Source organism: Hemiscyllium ocellatum, chromosome 32 (assembly GCF_020745735.1).
Source record: "Hemiscyllium ocellatum isolate sHemOce1 chromosome 32, sHemOce1.pat.X.cur, whole genome shotgun sequence".
NCBI classification, from domain to species: Eukaryota; Metazoa; Chordata; class Chondrichthyes; order Orectolobiformes; family Hemiscylliidae; genus Hemiscyllium; species Hemiscyllium ocellatum.
The window spans coordinates 37,107,254-37,124,496 of NC_083432.1; the positions used below are offsets into that span (position 1 = coordinate 37,107,254).

Below are 17,243 nucleotides of genomic sequence, written 5' to 3' on the forward strand. Positions count from 1 at the left end.
CTGTGGCTCTCTCAATCTATTTTGTTCTTTGTTGTCTCTCCCTTAGCAGTCTTTATTTCTGTTTCATTTCTCCATCTCACTTTTTGTATGATTGCCTCACCCTATTTTCCTATTATTTGGGTGCCAGCCACTTTTCCAGTAAAATTATGGGAATCCCTGTTGATTTGAGAACATTGTCACTAAGCATCCTGTTATGACAATGCCAGAACAAAATTAATAATGTTTCAATATCAACAATAAAAACATTCTTTTAACAATCCCTTTTCCAGATTGGAATTTTCCTGGCTTGTTCCTTATCTCCACAACTGAAGCGAATGAGCAATGATTTGCCTCATCACCCGATGCCTACTTAAGAAATTAATTTGGCATTCAAAGTTTGTGAGAAGATTTGTAGCTCGGGTGCTTGTTGTTGTGGTTCTGTTCGCCAAGCTGGGAGTTTTTCTTGCAAACGTTTCGTCCCCTGTCTAGGTGACATCTTCAGTGCTTGGGAGCCTCCTGTGAAGCACTTCTGTGTTGATTCCTCCGGCATTTATACTGGTTTGAATCTGCCACTTCCGGTTGTCAGTTGCTGTCCGCTGCAGTGGTCGGTATGTAGGGTCTAGTTCGATGTGTCTGTTGATAGTGTCTATGAAGATGTCACCTAGAAAGGGGACGAAACGTTTGCAAGGAGAACTCCCAGCTCAGCGAACAGAACCACAATAATTTGGCATTATTTAAATTCAGTCCAGTTACTTCCCCCTAACCCATCAGAAGAACCATTTTATTAATTAGTTTGATTGTGAAATAACTGGAGAACTGTTTAATGCTGTATATCTCATGGAGTTATCCACCACTTATACTGAACAGATCACAATCAGTCTACTTTCTTTCCTTCCATTGCTGCTTGTCAGACAGGCTGCAAAACGTGCTACAGTTTATTTTATCATTTATAGCTTCTTCAGAAGTAAAAACCTACTGAGTTTAATGGCATGACCTTCAATGAGTTCTTTCTGAAAGTGATAGAATTGTCTGTCATTTACTGAGATGGATGGACAGGCCGGCAGAATCACTGGCCTCATCTGAAAAACTTCTGAGAGCAGCAGGGTAATAAATTTGGAAAATATAACTTTCAAACAAGGTCCCAAAAGACATTAAAGGAATGGGGAAAGGTGGTGTTCAGATTGAGGACCAGTCACAATCTGATTGAATCAAGCCCAAGCGCCTATTCCTGCTTTTTGTTTCTATGCCTCTGCATAGAAATATGCAAAATGCTTATCATTGGATGGGTCCCTTTCTGCAATCGATGCTAATCTAAAAAAAACCAAAAAGCTTACATTTATTATGAAAACAAGATGTGCTGGAGAAACTCAGTAAGACTGGTAGCAGCTGTAGAGCGGGAAACAAACTTAATGTTTCAAGTCTAAGGTGACTGTATGTGAGACCTGAAGTGAGGTGGAAATTTGGTAGGTTTTATATTGCAGACAAAGGTAAGAAGAAGCAAACTGAACAAAAAGAAAAATTGTGAAAAGTTAGTGGGTGTGGACAATTACAGATCAAAAGTCTCACAGTGCAAAAAGTCAATGGACATAAAGCAGAAATTGCTGGAAAAACTCAGCGGGTTTGGCAGCATCTGTGGACGGAAAGCGCAGTTAACGATTTAGGTTCAGTGATGCTTCTTCAGAACTGATGTTAGCTAGAAAAGGGTTGATATATAGGCTGAAGATGGTCTGGCGGGAATGGGGAGGGGTAAACAATAGGTGAAGATGGAGCCCAGACAGTCAGAGAGAAAGACAGTCAGACAGACAAAGGAGTGGATAATGGTCAGTGGGGGAGAATGAATAGCTGCTAATGAGAATCATTCATGGCTGACAATGAGTTGTGTGTGGTAGCAGCCAACATGATGACAAGGCCTGGTGTGTGGGAGTTGGGGTATGATCATGGGAGAAGGTGCACAACCCCTAATATTGTTAAACTCAACATTGGGTCCTGAGGCTGTAGAGTTCCCAAGTGGAATATGCAGTGCTGTTCTTCTAGCTTGTGCTGAACTTCGCTGGAGCACTGCAGCAAGCCTGAGACAGAGATGTTGACCAGGGAACAAGGTGGCGCATTGAAGTGGCAGGCAACTGGTAGTTCAAGGTCATTTTTTGCAGACTGTGTTATGCAAAGTGGTTGAGCAGTCTGTGTTTCGTCTCCTAATGTAGAAGCAACCACATTATGAGCAGTGAATGCAGTGGACTAGATTGAGTGAAGTGCAGGTAAATCACTGCTTCACCTAGAAGGTGTGTGTTGGGCCTTGGATAGTCAGGAGGGAGGAAGTGAATGGGAAGGTGCTACGCCCTCTGTGGTTGCAGGGAAGGGTGCTGTGGATGTGTGAGGAGGGGAGGAGGAGTGGGCCATGGTGTTCTGGAGAGCATGATTCCTGCGGAAGGCTGACACGAGAGGAATATATGTCTGGTGGTGGCATCCTACTGGAGTTGGCAGAAATGGCAGCTGATGATCTTTTTGATGTAGATGCACATGATGGGGTGGTAAGTGAGGACAAGGGGACCTTATCACTGTTGTAGGTGGGATGAGAGGGAGTGAAGATTGAAAGTATGGAAGTAAGTTTGCTTGCTAAGCTGGAAGGTTCATTTTCAGATGTTTTGTCATCATTCTAGATAACATCATCAGTGGATAAAGCACTGGTGGTATGGCCCACTTTTTATTTATGTATTTAGGTTCCCTTGGGTTGGTGACATCATTTCCTGTGGTGGTGTCATTTCTGGTGGTGATGTCATTTTCTGTTCTTTTCCTCAGTGGATGGCAAATGGGATCCAAGTCAATGTGGCAAAAGTGAGGACTGCAGATGCTGGAAACCAGAGTTTAGATCAGAGTGGTGCTGGCAAAACACAACAGGTCAGGCAGCATTCCTGATGAAGGATTAGATTACTTACAGTGTGGAAACAGGCCCTTCAGCCCAACAAGTCCACATCGACCCACCGAAGCGCAACCCACACATACCCCTACATTTACCCCTTACCTAACACTACGGGCAATTTAGCATGGCCAATTCACCTGGCCCGCACATCTTTGTGACTGTGGGAGGAAACCGACACGGGGAGAACATGCAAACTCCACACAGTTGGCCGCCTGAGACGGGAATTGAACCCAGGTCTCTGGCGCTGTGAGGCAGCAGTGCCACCATGCCACCCAAGGACTTTTGCCTGAAACTTCAATTTACCTGTTCCTCGGATGCTGCCTGACCTGCCGTGCTTTTCCAGCACCACTCTGCTCTAAACTCCAAGTCAATGTGTTTGTTGATAACGTTCCAGTTGGAATGCCATGCTTCTAGGAACTCTTGTACGTGTCTCTGTTCATTGAAGTATGGGATTTGAGTTGGACCTGACTGAAGGTTCTGCCACCATAGCAGTGAAAATCCTCAGTTAAGAAAGAAGGTGCACATTTCAGAGGCCCCCTTGTTGAAGTTGGCATCATCAGTACAGATGCGCAGGAGTCAGAGGAACAGGGAGAATGGAATAGGGTCTTTATAGGAAGCATGGTGTGAGGGTGTACAGTGAAGGTAACTGTGGGAGTCAGTGGGTTTGAATTGAGGGGCAGGGGGACAGCCTACTGCCAGAAATAGAAACAGAGATGTTGAGGAAAGGAGGGGAGGAGTCAGAGATGGACCAGTTGAAGGTGAGAACAGGGTGGAAATTTGAGGCAAAATTGATAAACTTTTCCAATTCTGGTCGAGAGAGGGAAGTAGCACCGATGTACTGGAGAAAGTATTGTGAGTGGGGATTGGAGTAGAAATGAAACAAGGAGTCTTCCATGTACCACACAAAGAGATAGGCATGACTGGGGCCCATCAGGGCACCTGAAAACAACAGGACCACCTTTGTCAGCAGGCTTAATTGCAAAGTCAGGGTTAGATTTTAGAGCAGGGTATGCAGTCGGTTCAGAGGGTTTGAGTAGATTGAGGGGGGCGGGGGAGGTTGGTGTGCAGAGAAATTAGGGCAACCATAGCCTACATACCCCCAGCCGACACAGAGAAGTACCTGGGTGCCCATGTCAATTCGTGGGCAGGTGTGGCAGAAGGGGAGTGGAATGAGAAGCTTAAGTCCTGGGTTAAAGGAATACAGGCAGCACCACTCCGACCACAACAACGGCTGGAAATCCTAAAAACACATGTCATCCCCAGACTATATTTCCACCTGATCCTAACAGAAGCATCTCAGACAACGCTCACAAAACTGGACTAAATAATCCATTACACCACCAAAGAATTCCAACACTTACCACCTCATACCGCTGATAGGTTGTTTTCAGACTGGAGGCCTGTGACCAGTGGAGTGCCGCAAGGATTGGTGCTGTGTCCGCTACTTTTTGTCATTTATTTAAATGATTTGGATGTGAGCATAAGAGGTACAGTTAGTAAGTTTGCAGATGACACCAAAATTGGAGGTGTAGTGGACAGCGAAGACGGTTACCTCAGATTCCAACAGGATCTGGACCAGATGGGCCAAAGGGCTGAGAAGTGGCAGATAGAGTTTAATTCAGATAAATGCAAGGTGCTGCATTTTGGGAAAGCAAATGTTAGCAGGACTTATACTTAATGGTAAGGTCCTAGGGAGTCTTGCTGAACAACGAGAACTTGGAGTGCAGGTTCATAGCTCCTTGAAAGTGGAGTTGCGAGTAGATAGGATAGTGAAGAAGGCGTTTGGTATGCTTTCCTTTCTTGGTCAGAGTATTGAGTACAGGAGTTGGGAGGTCATGTTGCAGCTGTACAGGACATTGGTTAGGCCACTGTTGCAATATTGCGTGCAATTCTGGTCTCCTTCACATCGGAAAGATGTTGTGAAACTTGAAAAGGTTCAGAAAAGATTTACAAAGGTGTTGTCAGGGTTGGAGGATTTAAGCTAAAGGGAGAGGCTGAACAGGTTGGGGCTGTTTTCCCTGGAGCATCAAAGGTTGAGGGGTGATTTATAGGGTCTGTGTCCATGCTGTACATCTCTATAACCAATGTCACATCAAAGAGAGTCATGTTGGTTGTAGAGAAGAGATGTTAATGGTCAGCGTTAATAGCAAAATATAGGTAGCTGTGTTGAAAACCTTGAGAACAAGACTTGGGGAGAGGGTATGGAAGACGGAGTTCATGGTCTGAAGATGTTGAACTCAATATTAGGCCTCAGATGTTGTAAAGCCCTCGGTGGAACATGAGGTGTTGTTCCTCCAGCCTGCATTCACTGTCATTGGAACATTGCAGTCAGCCTCGGACTGAAATGTGAGCCTGAGATACAACTTACATTTAAATTTAGCACAATTTTGCCTCATAGCTAATTTAAGTTCTTTTTAAGTGCAGTGGCTTTGGTAATGTAGGGCACACACAAACACAGTCAATATTTGTACAGAATTCCATTGAAATCAGCATTACTATGAGATAAGTTATGCTGACATAGATTGTGATTGAATACCCAGCCTGTCTATGTCCTTTTCTCAGTAACATAATGCTTTATCGTCCTATGTCCTTCATAGTAAACCTGTACCAAAGTACTCAGATGCTTTCCCCTCATGCACATTTAGTCAAGGTTGTGAAACATAAATCCTCAGTGCAGTTGGAATTTCAGATTAATACATTAATACAGTACAGAGTTATGTATAGGGTTTCCCCACTGGTTAAGGTAAATGGAATGAGGCACTGGGCCATGAGATCAGGAATGTTCCACATTGGACCCATGGTCTGTGCAGTTAACAGATTTCACACAGGTCTGTGGTGAGAAAGTTAATGTTGGCTTTGGTGACCCTGCTGAAGGAAAGAGATAAATTAGTTTGGGTTTCTGTTGCCAATCATGATTCAATGACCCCTGTTGGAAATTATGTGAGGTGCCATTGGTTCTCATTTAAAATTTGAGTAGCTTATTCCCGAAATTCAAACCAGTTGGCTGAGATAATGGAAGGCAAACTCTACTTACAGAGTATATAAGTTACTACCTTGAGAAGTGGAAATGTTCAAATTGATTCAAAAATGTTCAGCTGTCACAAAAGTCAATTGTGAATTAGTATTGTTTTATTGCTTTCTGAATTTCAGTGCTGTTATCATTCACAAGGAAACATATTATTTAGATTAATTAAAGTTTTAGATCATGGAGTCAAAAGTGCAATTTCTAAATTTGCAGATGCCACCAAGTTGGGAGGGAGAGTCAACACCGAGTAGGATTGTAACAAACTGCAAGAATGAATGAACTTGTAGAATGGATACGTAATTGGTAATTCTAAAATGGGGCTATTGTATTTCTGTAAGAAAATTAAAGAGGCTTTATATTTTTAGAATAAAAATCTGAGGTGGAGAAGCAAAGGGACTCTCAGTTCTTTCAGAATGTCCAGGTTTCTATGATAGCATGCAATTTTACGTGCATGGTACAGTCTGGAGATGACAGGGGCTCCAACTTCCTTTCCATCACATCGCTGACCAGAAATCTCTGCACCTCTCACTACCTGCCACTCCCATGCTTTAGAAGGATTAGCAGGTTGATAATCCACCTTCTTGGCCATTTCATGTGAATGCACTTCCATATTATCAAGTCCTGGAGTGACACTTGGATTCACAGCTTCTGACTTCAAGGCAGGGATGCCACTCACTGTGTCAACAGACCTGCTCAATCTGTGATGCTTGAATCTGTGATCAGTTCACAGATTCATGAAAGTTGTCCTCCAGTAAGATCAGAAAAAGGCAGGCCAAGTAGATGGCTTTATTTCTGTGGAGATGAAATTATGCTAAAATTGTATCAGACCTTGAATGGACCACACTTGGAATACCATGCACATTTCTGGGAGTCATTGTTATAAGACGGATGGAGAGACAATGGAGATAGTACAAACAACTTACAAGGACAGCACCAGAAATGTGAGATTACGCCAATTATAAAAGATGATTTGAGTTTGTTTATTTTTGAAAAGAAAAGTAGAGGCATGATCTGATAAAGTCATTGAAATGTTGATAGATTTTTTATGAAGTAGGGACAGAGTGAGTTCCATTTTAATAGTAGAGGCCAAGCAGCAAACTTAAAGGTCATCAAGGCACAATACTATAAAATGTAGTCAGGAATTTAAAAGTTGCTTCTTTGCCAGTGCGAACGTGGATTTGCTAGCACAAGAAATTAAGGCAATTTGTACAATACATTTAAGGGGCAGCAATTAAGATAACCCTGCAACGGGGAAGTGGATATGGTTTTGCAATTAGAGTTAGATGGGCAGAGGCTTAATCTCTGTCATGGGCTGGTTAGATCAAATAGTTTTTTTTGCTGAATATTCTATGTCATTGTGACATCATTTGCTGCGTAACTGCAGCAAGTAAAATCATAACAGTATTGGAATGTCTTTGCTTCAGCATGCAGTCTTGGTTTCACTGTAAAATATCAAATGACTTAGCTCATTTTTAATCTATTTCCCTTGTCACATTTCACTTTTCCTTGCCATGACAGTCAGCATTGAGGACAATGTTTGTCAGGGATTTCTCATATTGAAAGGTGCTGATGTCATTACCCAAACTCTTATCAACAATTACTGTAGCCTCAAAATCAGCTTGTTTCTTTTGAGAATTCAAGTAGAAAAGTAATAATATCTTGTACACCTCTAAAAATATGAAGCAAAATGCACACTTTACTCTAGCAATTCTGGACTACCAACTCTCAGTTAATTTTGTGTAGTCATTTCATCATTATATCTTCAAAGAATTGTGAATATTGGGGGAAGTTCACAGATGTCAGTGATTTGCAAATCTACTTTTACTTGAGGCACATTGGTAGTGTCCTTATCTCAGAGATAGGAGGCCCAGTTTCAAGTCCCACCTGCTCCAGAAGTATGTAATAACATTGCTGAAAGGATTGATTAGAAAATTCCAGTTTGAGCTATGACATCCGGTATTGTTAGCTTGCAGCAAACAGAGCCACCTCTGTTTCCCACAGTAACCACTGATGTGGCTAACAGAATTGCCACTCACATCTGGTGTTCTCCTTAAAGCTGTCCCTGTAGTTGGGTTGTGCCATCTGCAGTAGAACCACCTCATTCAAATGACAGCTCTTGAAATTTGACCCTGTCACTTTTATAATTTAAAAATCACACAACACCAGGTTACAGTCCAACAGGTTTAATTGGAAGCACACTAGCTTTTGGAGCGCCGCTCCTTCAGTTGGTTGAAGCTAATGTGCTTCCAATTGAACCTGTTGGGCCTGGTGTTGTGTGATTTTTAACTTTGTACACCCCAGTCCAACACTGGCATCTCCAAATCATGACTGTTATAATGGGCATCACTCTAGTCTTATGGTGACAGAGGACATTGTAATGTTAAGGGTGAACATTGCACTGTGGAAGGATTAGAGGCAATTTTAAGCTGCAGAATGGCACACATCAGCATTCCCTAGCTGGCAAACACAAGAACACCTACTCCAGCCACTGGAGGCCATGTCCCTATTGCAGATCATTATTTTCTCATAGCTCATTGTTGAGAACTCTTCAGAGATGTGTGTGTCAGAGGTCATCACATTCCTTCAAAAGATTTCAATGTAATTCACAGCAAAATCTGTTGAGTATTTGGCATCCTTGTGTCCAAGGGAAATAGCGTTGATTTACAAGACTATTATTAGTTCTTTTCTAGTTTCACATCAAACAAATCATCAACACAAGAAATAATCATACTAAAACAGAGAACAACATCGAATTTCAACACCATAGTTTTTTGAAAACAGCACAGTGTTCACTGACTGCCAAAGTCTGATTATTGTAATAGCGTCTAGTCTCAGAAGAATACTATTGTTTCACCAGTATGATTTCTCAGGATAAAATCTGTCTCGGGCAATAAGATGGAATGAGTTGAAGAAAACCTGTTTTTGCACCATTCCTGTATTTGCTATTCTAAAACAATTTTTGACTCCTCTGTTCCTTTAATGCTTTTGCTGCATAAGTATCTGCAGTAAGTTAATGGCCATTTGAACAGAATTCAACAATAGATTTATGTCCAAATTCTGATTCAGCTGGACAGAAGAAAACAAAGAACTGCAGACAAAACCAGAAATTTCTGGAAAAAACTTAGCAGATCCAACAGCATCTGTGGAGAAAAAGCAGAGTTAATGTTTTGAGTCCTGTTCTGTAGAAGGGTCACTGGACCAGAAACATTAACTCTGCTTTCTCCCTACAGATGCTGCCGGATCTGCTGAGTTTTTCCAACAATTTGTGCTGTTGTTCCTGATTCAACTATGTGTTTATTGAAAGGAGCCTTATATTCATCTGACCAGTGCCTTAGCCCTGATTCAAGAACCATCAGGTCACCATCTGTAACCCATTGGCCCACTTGATTTTATTTTCGCAGAATGGTTCAAAACATGAAAGTTAGATGTTGAATAATGCTGGAAAGCACTTCTGTGGGTAATGGTACACTATTAAAGGCACTGTATGAATGCAAGTTATTGCTGCTATTCACTCATTTTACAAGCAGGGAAGATGATCTCTCAGCTCTAAAGTTCCAGGAATTTCTTTCCAAATAGGATATTTTTCCACTCTGGTTCTGGTTTGTGGTCAGATTTATGAGTGGGAGGAGTTTGGTATCGCTAATAATGGAAATCACAGTTTGAGCCTATTTCCTTTCAGTCTTGGAGTTCATATCCTGTTGACTTGGGACTCATTCTTTCCACACAGGATGTTCCCTTGTTGTGGTGCCAGATGACATTGTGCAGTTGGGGATGAGCACTGCAACATGGAAGAGCCAGTGACAGCACTTGTTGCAGCAAGAGAGCCATAATTCTCTGAATTGTCAACAAGCATCAATGAACCAGCTGTGGTCGCGATGGAGGCCATGTCCCACACTGCATCCCCACCATATTTCATTAGAATGTACTATTCAGAGGGCTGGCTCACAGAGGTCATGTCCTGTCACAATCCTTTAGTTGACTTCTATATAAAGCAGAGAGCAACAGACTTCAATTGTAGTCACAGTCTTACCTTGTTCTCTTTTCTGACACTCGCAGATTGCCTTTTGGACAGACCAATATAGTCCAATCTGTTCGTGTTGAAAATCTGAAATTAAAAACAGAAAATACTGGGAATAATAAGTAGGTGTCATGGCATCTGAGGAAAGCACGGAGAGGGTGATATTTTAGTTATCCAACTTTTGTCAGCTCCTAATATACTCACTATGTATTTCCATCATTTTTGTTTTTATTTCAATATGGCAGTCATCTGTAACATATACATAGTAGCGATGTGCCTGAAACTATTATTCGAGGAAATTAAATGCCATTATACGCCTTGTACCATTTTCAAAATCACTGACCTATAGCTTAGCAAATCTCATCAGTGTGTTTGGTGCAACTCAGTTCATGGAATAATGTTGTGATTAGCAGCAAAATCATTATTAGACAATTGTTGACGCATTTGTTCTGATCTAATTCTCAGGAATCATATGAGCTTCTTTGAACTTTTCCGTGTGGCTATTTAAATTATGAAATGAAATTGTCACAAATGATATTATACTTCATAATAATCATTCTGGAATGTTCAGATTATCTGGTGTTTATATAGTATGATTGTGACCTTTCGTTTAAGGGGGAGGGACCAGCCCACTGTTTGTGTTTCCTCACCTCTCTGATGATGGTAATGCCTTAAGTTGACTAAACCTTAGTCTCCAGTTTTGCACCATTTCTTAAAACCAACTTCTTCAACCAAACGTTAGGTCACCTGTACTACTATCTTTTTCTTTAGCTCAGCATCAAATCTTACTCAGTTGTGTTCCTATGAAGCATCTTGGGATGCTTTCCTTTGTGAAAAGTTCTGTATAAGTGCACTATTGTTGTTAGTGATTCACTCCATGTTGGCCTTACCAATGATACCAAAGTAAAACAGCACCCTCTTCACACGAGGGTGGTGAGTACCTGGAATGCACTGCCAGAGGGGGAAGTAGAAACAGACAGAATAGCAGCATTCAAGAAGCACCTGGACGAATACCTGAATAGGAAGGGAATAGAGAGATATGGATCCTATAAGTGAAGACCATGGTAGTATGGAAGGGCAAACTGTCAATGCTGGCTTGGAGTGCTAAAGGGCTTATTCCTGTGCTGTATCGTTATGTATTCTTCGTTCTTTCTGAAAATGCACAGTAGCATCAGAAACCCAACAATTCAATCATTCCACCAAGATTCAGGAGACCTTCTGGAAGCTTGGAGCATCCAGAGCCTTGGGATCCATGTTCCAAATGGCATATCCTAAGTCATCTTCCCTTCATTGGGAGACATGCCTGTTCTTCCATTGATAGATTCTCCCAGAAAACCTTTCATAATTCTGTAGATTAGTGGTGAACTTCTCGAATAGCAGCACAGACAATGATTTTTAAATGTATCTTTCTTATCTTGTACGGAGTATGGAATATCCTTGGCAATGCCAATCTTTGTGTCCCATCCCTATTTACCCTTTAACTGATTGTCTCTCTGGCCATTTTGGAAGACATTTACAGTCACATTTGGGCTGGACTATGTAAGAATGACAGGTTTCCTTCGCTGAAGGACATTATTGAATCAGGTGGACTTTTAACAACAATTGACAATGATCATCATTAGACTAGCTTTCGTAGATTTTCATTGAATTCAAATTTTACCATCTGCCATGAATGAATTCTAATTTCCCCATAAGGCTATGGCTCTGGAATATTATCCCAGTGACAAAGCCACTACACCACCATTTCCACTTTATTTTTCCTATATTTGAGAATTAAATTCCCTTGTTTTGAGAAACGATAATTACTCCAGCAGAATATTTTGTTCCCTGAAACTCTTGGTTATTTTAGATTTGCTTTCTTTCCACAATCAATATAAAGATTTTTTAAATGGAAATTTTGCCAGTAAGTCACAGCAGCAGAACACCATGGTTACTGAGTAATTATCATTTAATTCAGATATCTTAGGTCATATTGTACTTTGTACATTAAGTTGAAGAACCATCCTTTGGCTAAGAAGTCAGTACAGAAATCTGTTCGCTGAAAAAAATATTAACTTCTTACAGAGAACAGTCTCAATTTATTGAAAGAGATAAAATGTCATTGTTTTATGGATAAATCCATGGTAATCTGTAAATCCTGGGTTGAATAAATCTCTTGAATCCATCATGCAGTACATTCAATCGCTTTCAGATGCTCCGCTGTATGGTATTGCTATATAATATGATCAGATTTTACTGTGTTAACAATGATGTGCCTCTCAATTCTTACCATTATTACTAGGTAAAGCTAACAGCAGCTTACAGTTAAATGGAGAAATACAGAAGTTTGTGTCAGTGATATCGTTTCCTCCATGGGCTTTTTGTTTTGCAGTCTTTGCTGACAGAGTTGGCACAAAAATTACTGTGATAGTGTGTATTTGAACTATTAATCACCATTCAAACTGACGAAACGCTTATAAAATGCAAGCTGTACTTGAAGAGGAACTGCAGGCTTGAAGTTTACTGAGTGATCCTTACTACTGTATTTCTCCTCTGGCACTAAAAATAAATTGACAAATGTGAAGCCTCAAGCTCTCAGAAAAAGGAGAAAGTCAGAAATTGTATTGAAGAACAAAAAAAAAGGCAGAACAATTGAATGCATAAAATAGTTCACAAAAGAAGACAAGACGTTTTCCCAGAAATTTAAGGGAACCAAGGGTTTAGTGAGAGAGAAGAATTGAAGAGATTAGTATTCATTTATGGGGTTAAAGGCTGATATTTCCCTATGATCTGATAATCTGCATCCCATAGTGTTAAAGGAAGTAGTCCTAAAAATATTAGATGCCTAGGCAGCCATCTTCCAAAATTCTATAGATTCTGGACAGTTCCTACAGATTGGAGGGTGACAACAAAAACCCACTGTTTTAGAAAAGGAAGGAGAGATATAATAGAACATTCCATACCCATTAACCTTACCTCAACAATGGTGAAAAGTCATGGTAACAGAATACTTGGAAAGCAATAAGGAATTTAGACTAAGTCAACATGGGTTCATGAAAACAAAATCGTGCTGAACCAATCTATCAAAGCTTTTTAAGGATGTAACTGGTAGTATAGATATGAAAGAACCAGTGGATATGGTGTACTTAGATTTCAAATAGGTTTTGATAAAATTCTAAGAGGCTAGTGGATAAAATTAAAGCCCATGGGATTGGGAGGTAATATGCTGGCATAGATTGAGAATTGGTTGGCAGAGCGGAAGTAGACAGTAGGAATACATGTTTATTTTCTGGGAGGCAGGTAGTGACTAGTGGTGTACCTTAGGGACCAGTTGGGCCTCAGCTTTTCACAATAAATATAAATAACTTGGATAAGGGAATCAAATGCAATATTTCCAAGTTTGCTGATGACTCAAAACTTGGTAGGATGATGAGTTGTGAGCAGGATGCACGGAGGCTTTGAAGTGATCGAAATGACTTGAGTGTGTGGGCAAAGGCATAATCGATGCAGTATCGATAAATGTGAAGTTATACCCTTCAGTGTGAAAAACAGAAAGTCAGAATATTATTTAAATGGTGATACATTGGGAAATGCAGATGAACAAAGGGATCTGAGTGATCTTATCCACAAGTCAATGCAACAAAAACAGGCAGGTGCAACAAACCGATTAGGAAGGCTAATGGAATATTGGCCTTGATCGCAGGATTTGAGTTGAGAAATAGAAACGCCTTACTGCACGTAAACAAGGTAATGGCAAGATTGGACCTGGAATATTGCAGTTGTAGTCTCATTACTTAACAGGAGATCCGTTTATCTTAGAAGGTGTGAAGTGAGGTTCACTAGGCAGATGCTGAAGATGTACAATGCGAGAGATTGGTTCTGTATTCACTAGAGTTTAGGAGAATGAGAGCGGATCTGATTGAAACAAGTAAAATTCTAACAAGGTCGCCAGTTGCTAGCAGCATATTGGGGAGTTTGAAATCAGGGATCAGAGTCTCAGGATACAGGCAAACTGAGGTGAGGAAATGTTACTTCACTCAAAGGGTGGGCAACCTGTGGAATTCTCTTTCATAGAAGGCTTTAGAGACCAGGAAATGGAGTGTATTCAAGAAAGTGATTAATAAAGTTTTAGGTATTAAAGGCATGGCATCAAGGAGTATGGAGTGAAAACAGGAAAATGACTGAGATAAGGAATCAACCATGATCATATTGAACGGTGGAGCATACTGGAACAGTCAAATCCCCCTACTCCTGCTCCGACTGTATACATTTCTACAATAATTAATGGTGCATTTTAATTTTCTATGGTTGTCCTTTCTGATGAATTTTCCTCAATTCTATTTACATATAACAGTCTTTATTTCATGGTAGCAGGCAGCACAGAGAGTGCTGTTACAATAATTATTTTCATGGGTTTGAGTGAGGGTTGAAGCCTTTTCTCAGGTTTCTGTTATAATCCATCCAACTCGACTTTTCAGTAAAATGCTTTAAAGAAACTATTGTTACACTTTAGCCTCCAAATAGGCGTTCTTTAAAAAGTGGGAAGAATCCATTCTATTTTAGAAACTGAAGAAGATAGAAAACAGAATTTCCTCACCAAAGGAATTAAGTTTGTAGTAATTTGTGAATTGTTACATATCAACTCATTAATCTATGCTTGAGTTGTTTTGTTTTTTTCTTATTTGTGTGGGCATTGATTGCCTGTCCCTAGTTATCCTTGAGAAGATGGTGGTGAGTTGCCTTCTTGACTCACTGCAGTCCAAAACACGGGTGCTTGAAAGATAGTCTTACAGCAGATACTTTATTTTCAGTACGGTGAAGATAATTCAGGATACTGTGCCTTCCACCAGTTAGAATTTACATTTCATGCGCAAGTTTATAAATTTACATGTCGCAGATTGCTTGGAGCTGTGAGGTTATAATGTCATGACAAGAAAAGCCAGACATCTAGGGGTTGAGTGGACATAGAAGCAACTATGCGTCTTCTCAGCAGTCAGATTGAATGATTGTGAAATTAGCAATGCAGAGGCAGTGTAATATAAACCCAGTGTGAAATTAGGTGGAGAGCATAAAAAACAATGCATTCAGTGGGAGAGTGCAAACATACAGAAAAAGCTTTAAAGGCACCATTTAATATTGACATATTTGCAACCTACTACCACGAAACACTGACGGACTCCACACTTGCAATAGTCAGTTTTCTGTGCCAGCACCATTTCCTGAAGTTGGCATTTATCACATCTTTTTGTAAAATTAAAAGTACTTGAGTGGAATTGAACAAGGCTTGACTTTGTAGAATGAGTTTCGATTGATTCTGCTGTGCAAATACGGCAACTGCATTTCACTGCTGAGGCAAACAGCAACATGTTGGTTTCACAAACAGTGGAAAAGCACAACTCAAACAGCCATTTTTCATATTTCTGTTTGAATGAGTCACCTGCCTTCATGTGAAGTTGTTGTATTATTTGTGCATAAATTTTAATGAAAGATTGATGCAGCACTGTTAAAGGATGCACCAAAGTGCTCCACCACTGAGCATTGTGATGTAGGAAAACACAACAGTTGATTTGCCCACAACAAGTCCCTATAAATCTTCATGTCACTTTGACAGCAAGTTATGATTTGTTGCATACTCTTGTATCTTTTAAGTTCTTCTGTCATTGGAATGGGAACACTTCCACTGTTTCCTCTAATTCTGCTCTGTCTTTAGTTCTGCCATTTTGCCTTACGCTTCAGATCTGTGCATTTAAGAAAGGACCAAACAGCTATTTATCAAGTAAAAGCACATTGGAGTCCATACAGACCAAGAGAGTACCCAGTTCAACTACAGTTAGAGTTGGACAGTAAGCTACAATAGTTCTGAATTTGGGAGGGGCAAATTAGCAAGAAAACGTGTTTTATTTTGGTCATTATTGAATGACCTGTGTGTCTGGTCTGACTCTTGACAATTCCCACCATTGAGTAGCTTGTCACACTCATTTTTTCAGGTCACCTGGGAGAAAGAGCTGCTTTGATGAGCTTCTATTACCTCTCAACTTTTGCATTCCAACATGACTCTATAGTCTGAGAGTAATGGACCAATTTTATCTTTTGACATTTGCACATTGTGATATCAGAGAAGTAACGTTGTTTTCCTTTTTGTTTCTCATATGATCTAAAATGATCTTCATCCTTACTTTGGTATTCTTGCAAATGTGATGAGTTCAAGACGAAAGGCTTCAACAAAGCTGGTCTTCCTTCAGCAAACTCTTGCATTCAATGTCTTAGCTTAAATGAAAACTCGATCTTATAACTAAATTTTATTCGTCCAAATGCACAGGGCTGGATTTCCATGAAGATTTGCATGGAATTGGATCAAAAGAAGGTCTGAAAGGACGGAAACTCCAAAAGGCAATTGAGAGTTTTGCTTGGAATATCACAGTGTTAAAAGTAAGTACCTTCTATTATTTAGGCTGTTACAGAGCTCCCATAATCTTCTGATGGATTATGCAGTAACAGCCATTGTGTGTGGTTTGCTTTATTTCCTGGATTGGAATAGTATACTCCAGAAAGCCAGTTGTTTCAGGATGGAACAACACCTCTACCCACTTGTATATTTATTTGCAAAATTACACATTGCTAGCATAAGCGTCTAAATCTAGCCAGGTTTTAATCAGTCAGTATTTACAGGGGCTCAAATGAACCCTTCAGTAAATTCCCTCCTTATTCTGTCTCTTTGTGCCTATAGGCAGACCAACATGCGTCTACGTCTGTTTCCATATCTGTTTTTTTCTAGAACAGGTCACCAGCCTGCTGTCAGAGGCTGTAACTTAAGGGGCACCAGCCCACATCAAGCATGAATGATCAGGACACTCTTAATTGTCCACCACAAGCTTGTTGAGATTTGTAAGGTTGATGATCACCCTGTATGGCCATGTTACAAACATACTTTTCAGGGCCATCAAGCTCTGGATTGTGAGTTGAATGCAGAACTTCTGACTCAGGGTTGGGATGCTATCATTGTGTCTAAATCCTCCTGCTTCATGCTGTCACTTGTATACAAGTCGATGTCGTTAATATGATTTTGATACAAGTATATTGAATATGAACATTTGTTAGTGGTGGCTTTGTGTATGAGATAATGTACACACTTAATGAGGATCACAATCAGGAAGGGACAACCATCCCAGCAAAGAGATACAATGCAATTTGAAGATTATGGAAAAGTCCTGGCATTAGTGTAAAGCCACATTGTTGGAGATGCGTTCGTAATTTGCTGGCTGAATAGATAGCACCTTATAAGATAATATGGTGAGATGAACTTCTTTTTGCCATCTATTATGCCA

At 40.4% G+C, this 17,243-nt stretch overlaps 1 protein-coding gene across 1 annotated transcript in view; it reads left to right on the forward strand.

Moving 5' to 3' along the window:
• plcl5 (phospholipase C like 5) overlaps positions 1–17,243 on the forward strand; it is a 222,898-nt gene that overhangs the window by 191,095 nt on the left and 14,560 nt on the right. The window contains exon 5 of the mRNA XM_060848861.1: positions 16,238–16,347. Coding sequence (XP_060704844.1) covers positions 16,238–16,347 — 110 coding nt within the window. The remainder of the gene's footprint in view (positions 1–16,237; positions 16,348–17,243) is intronic.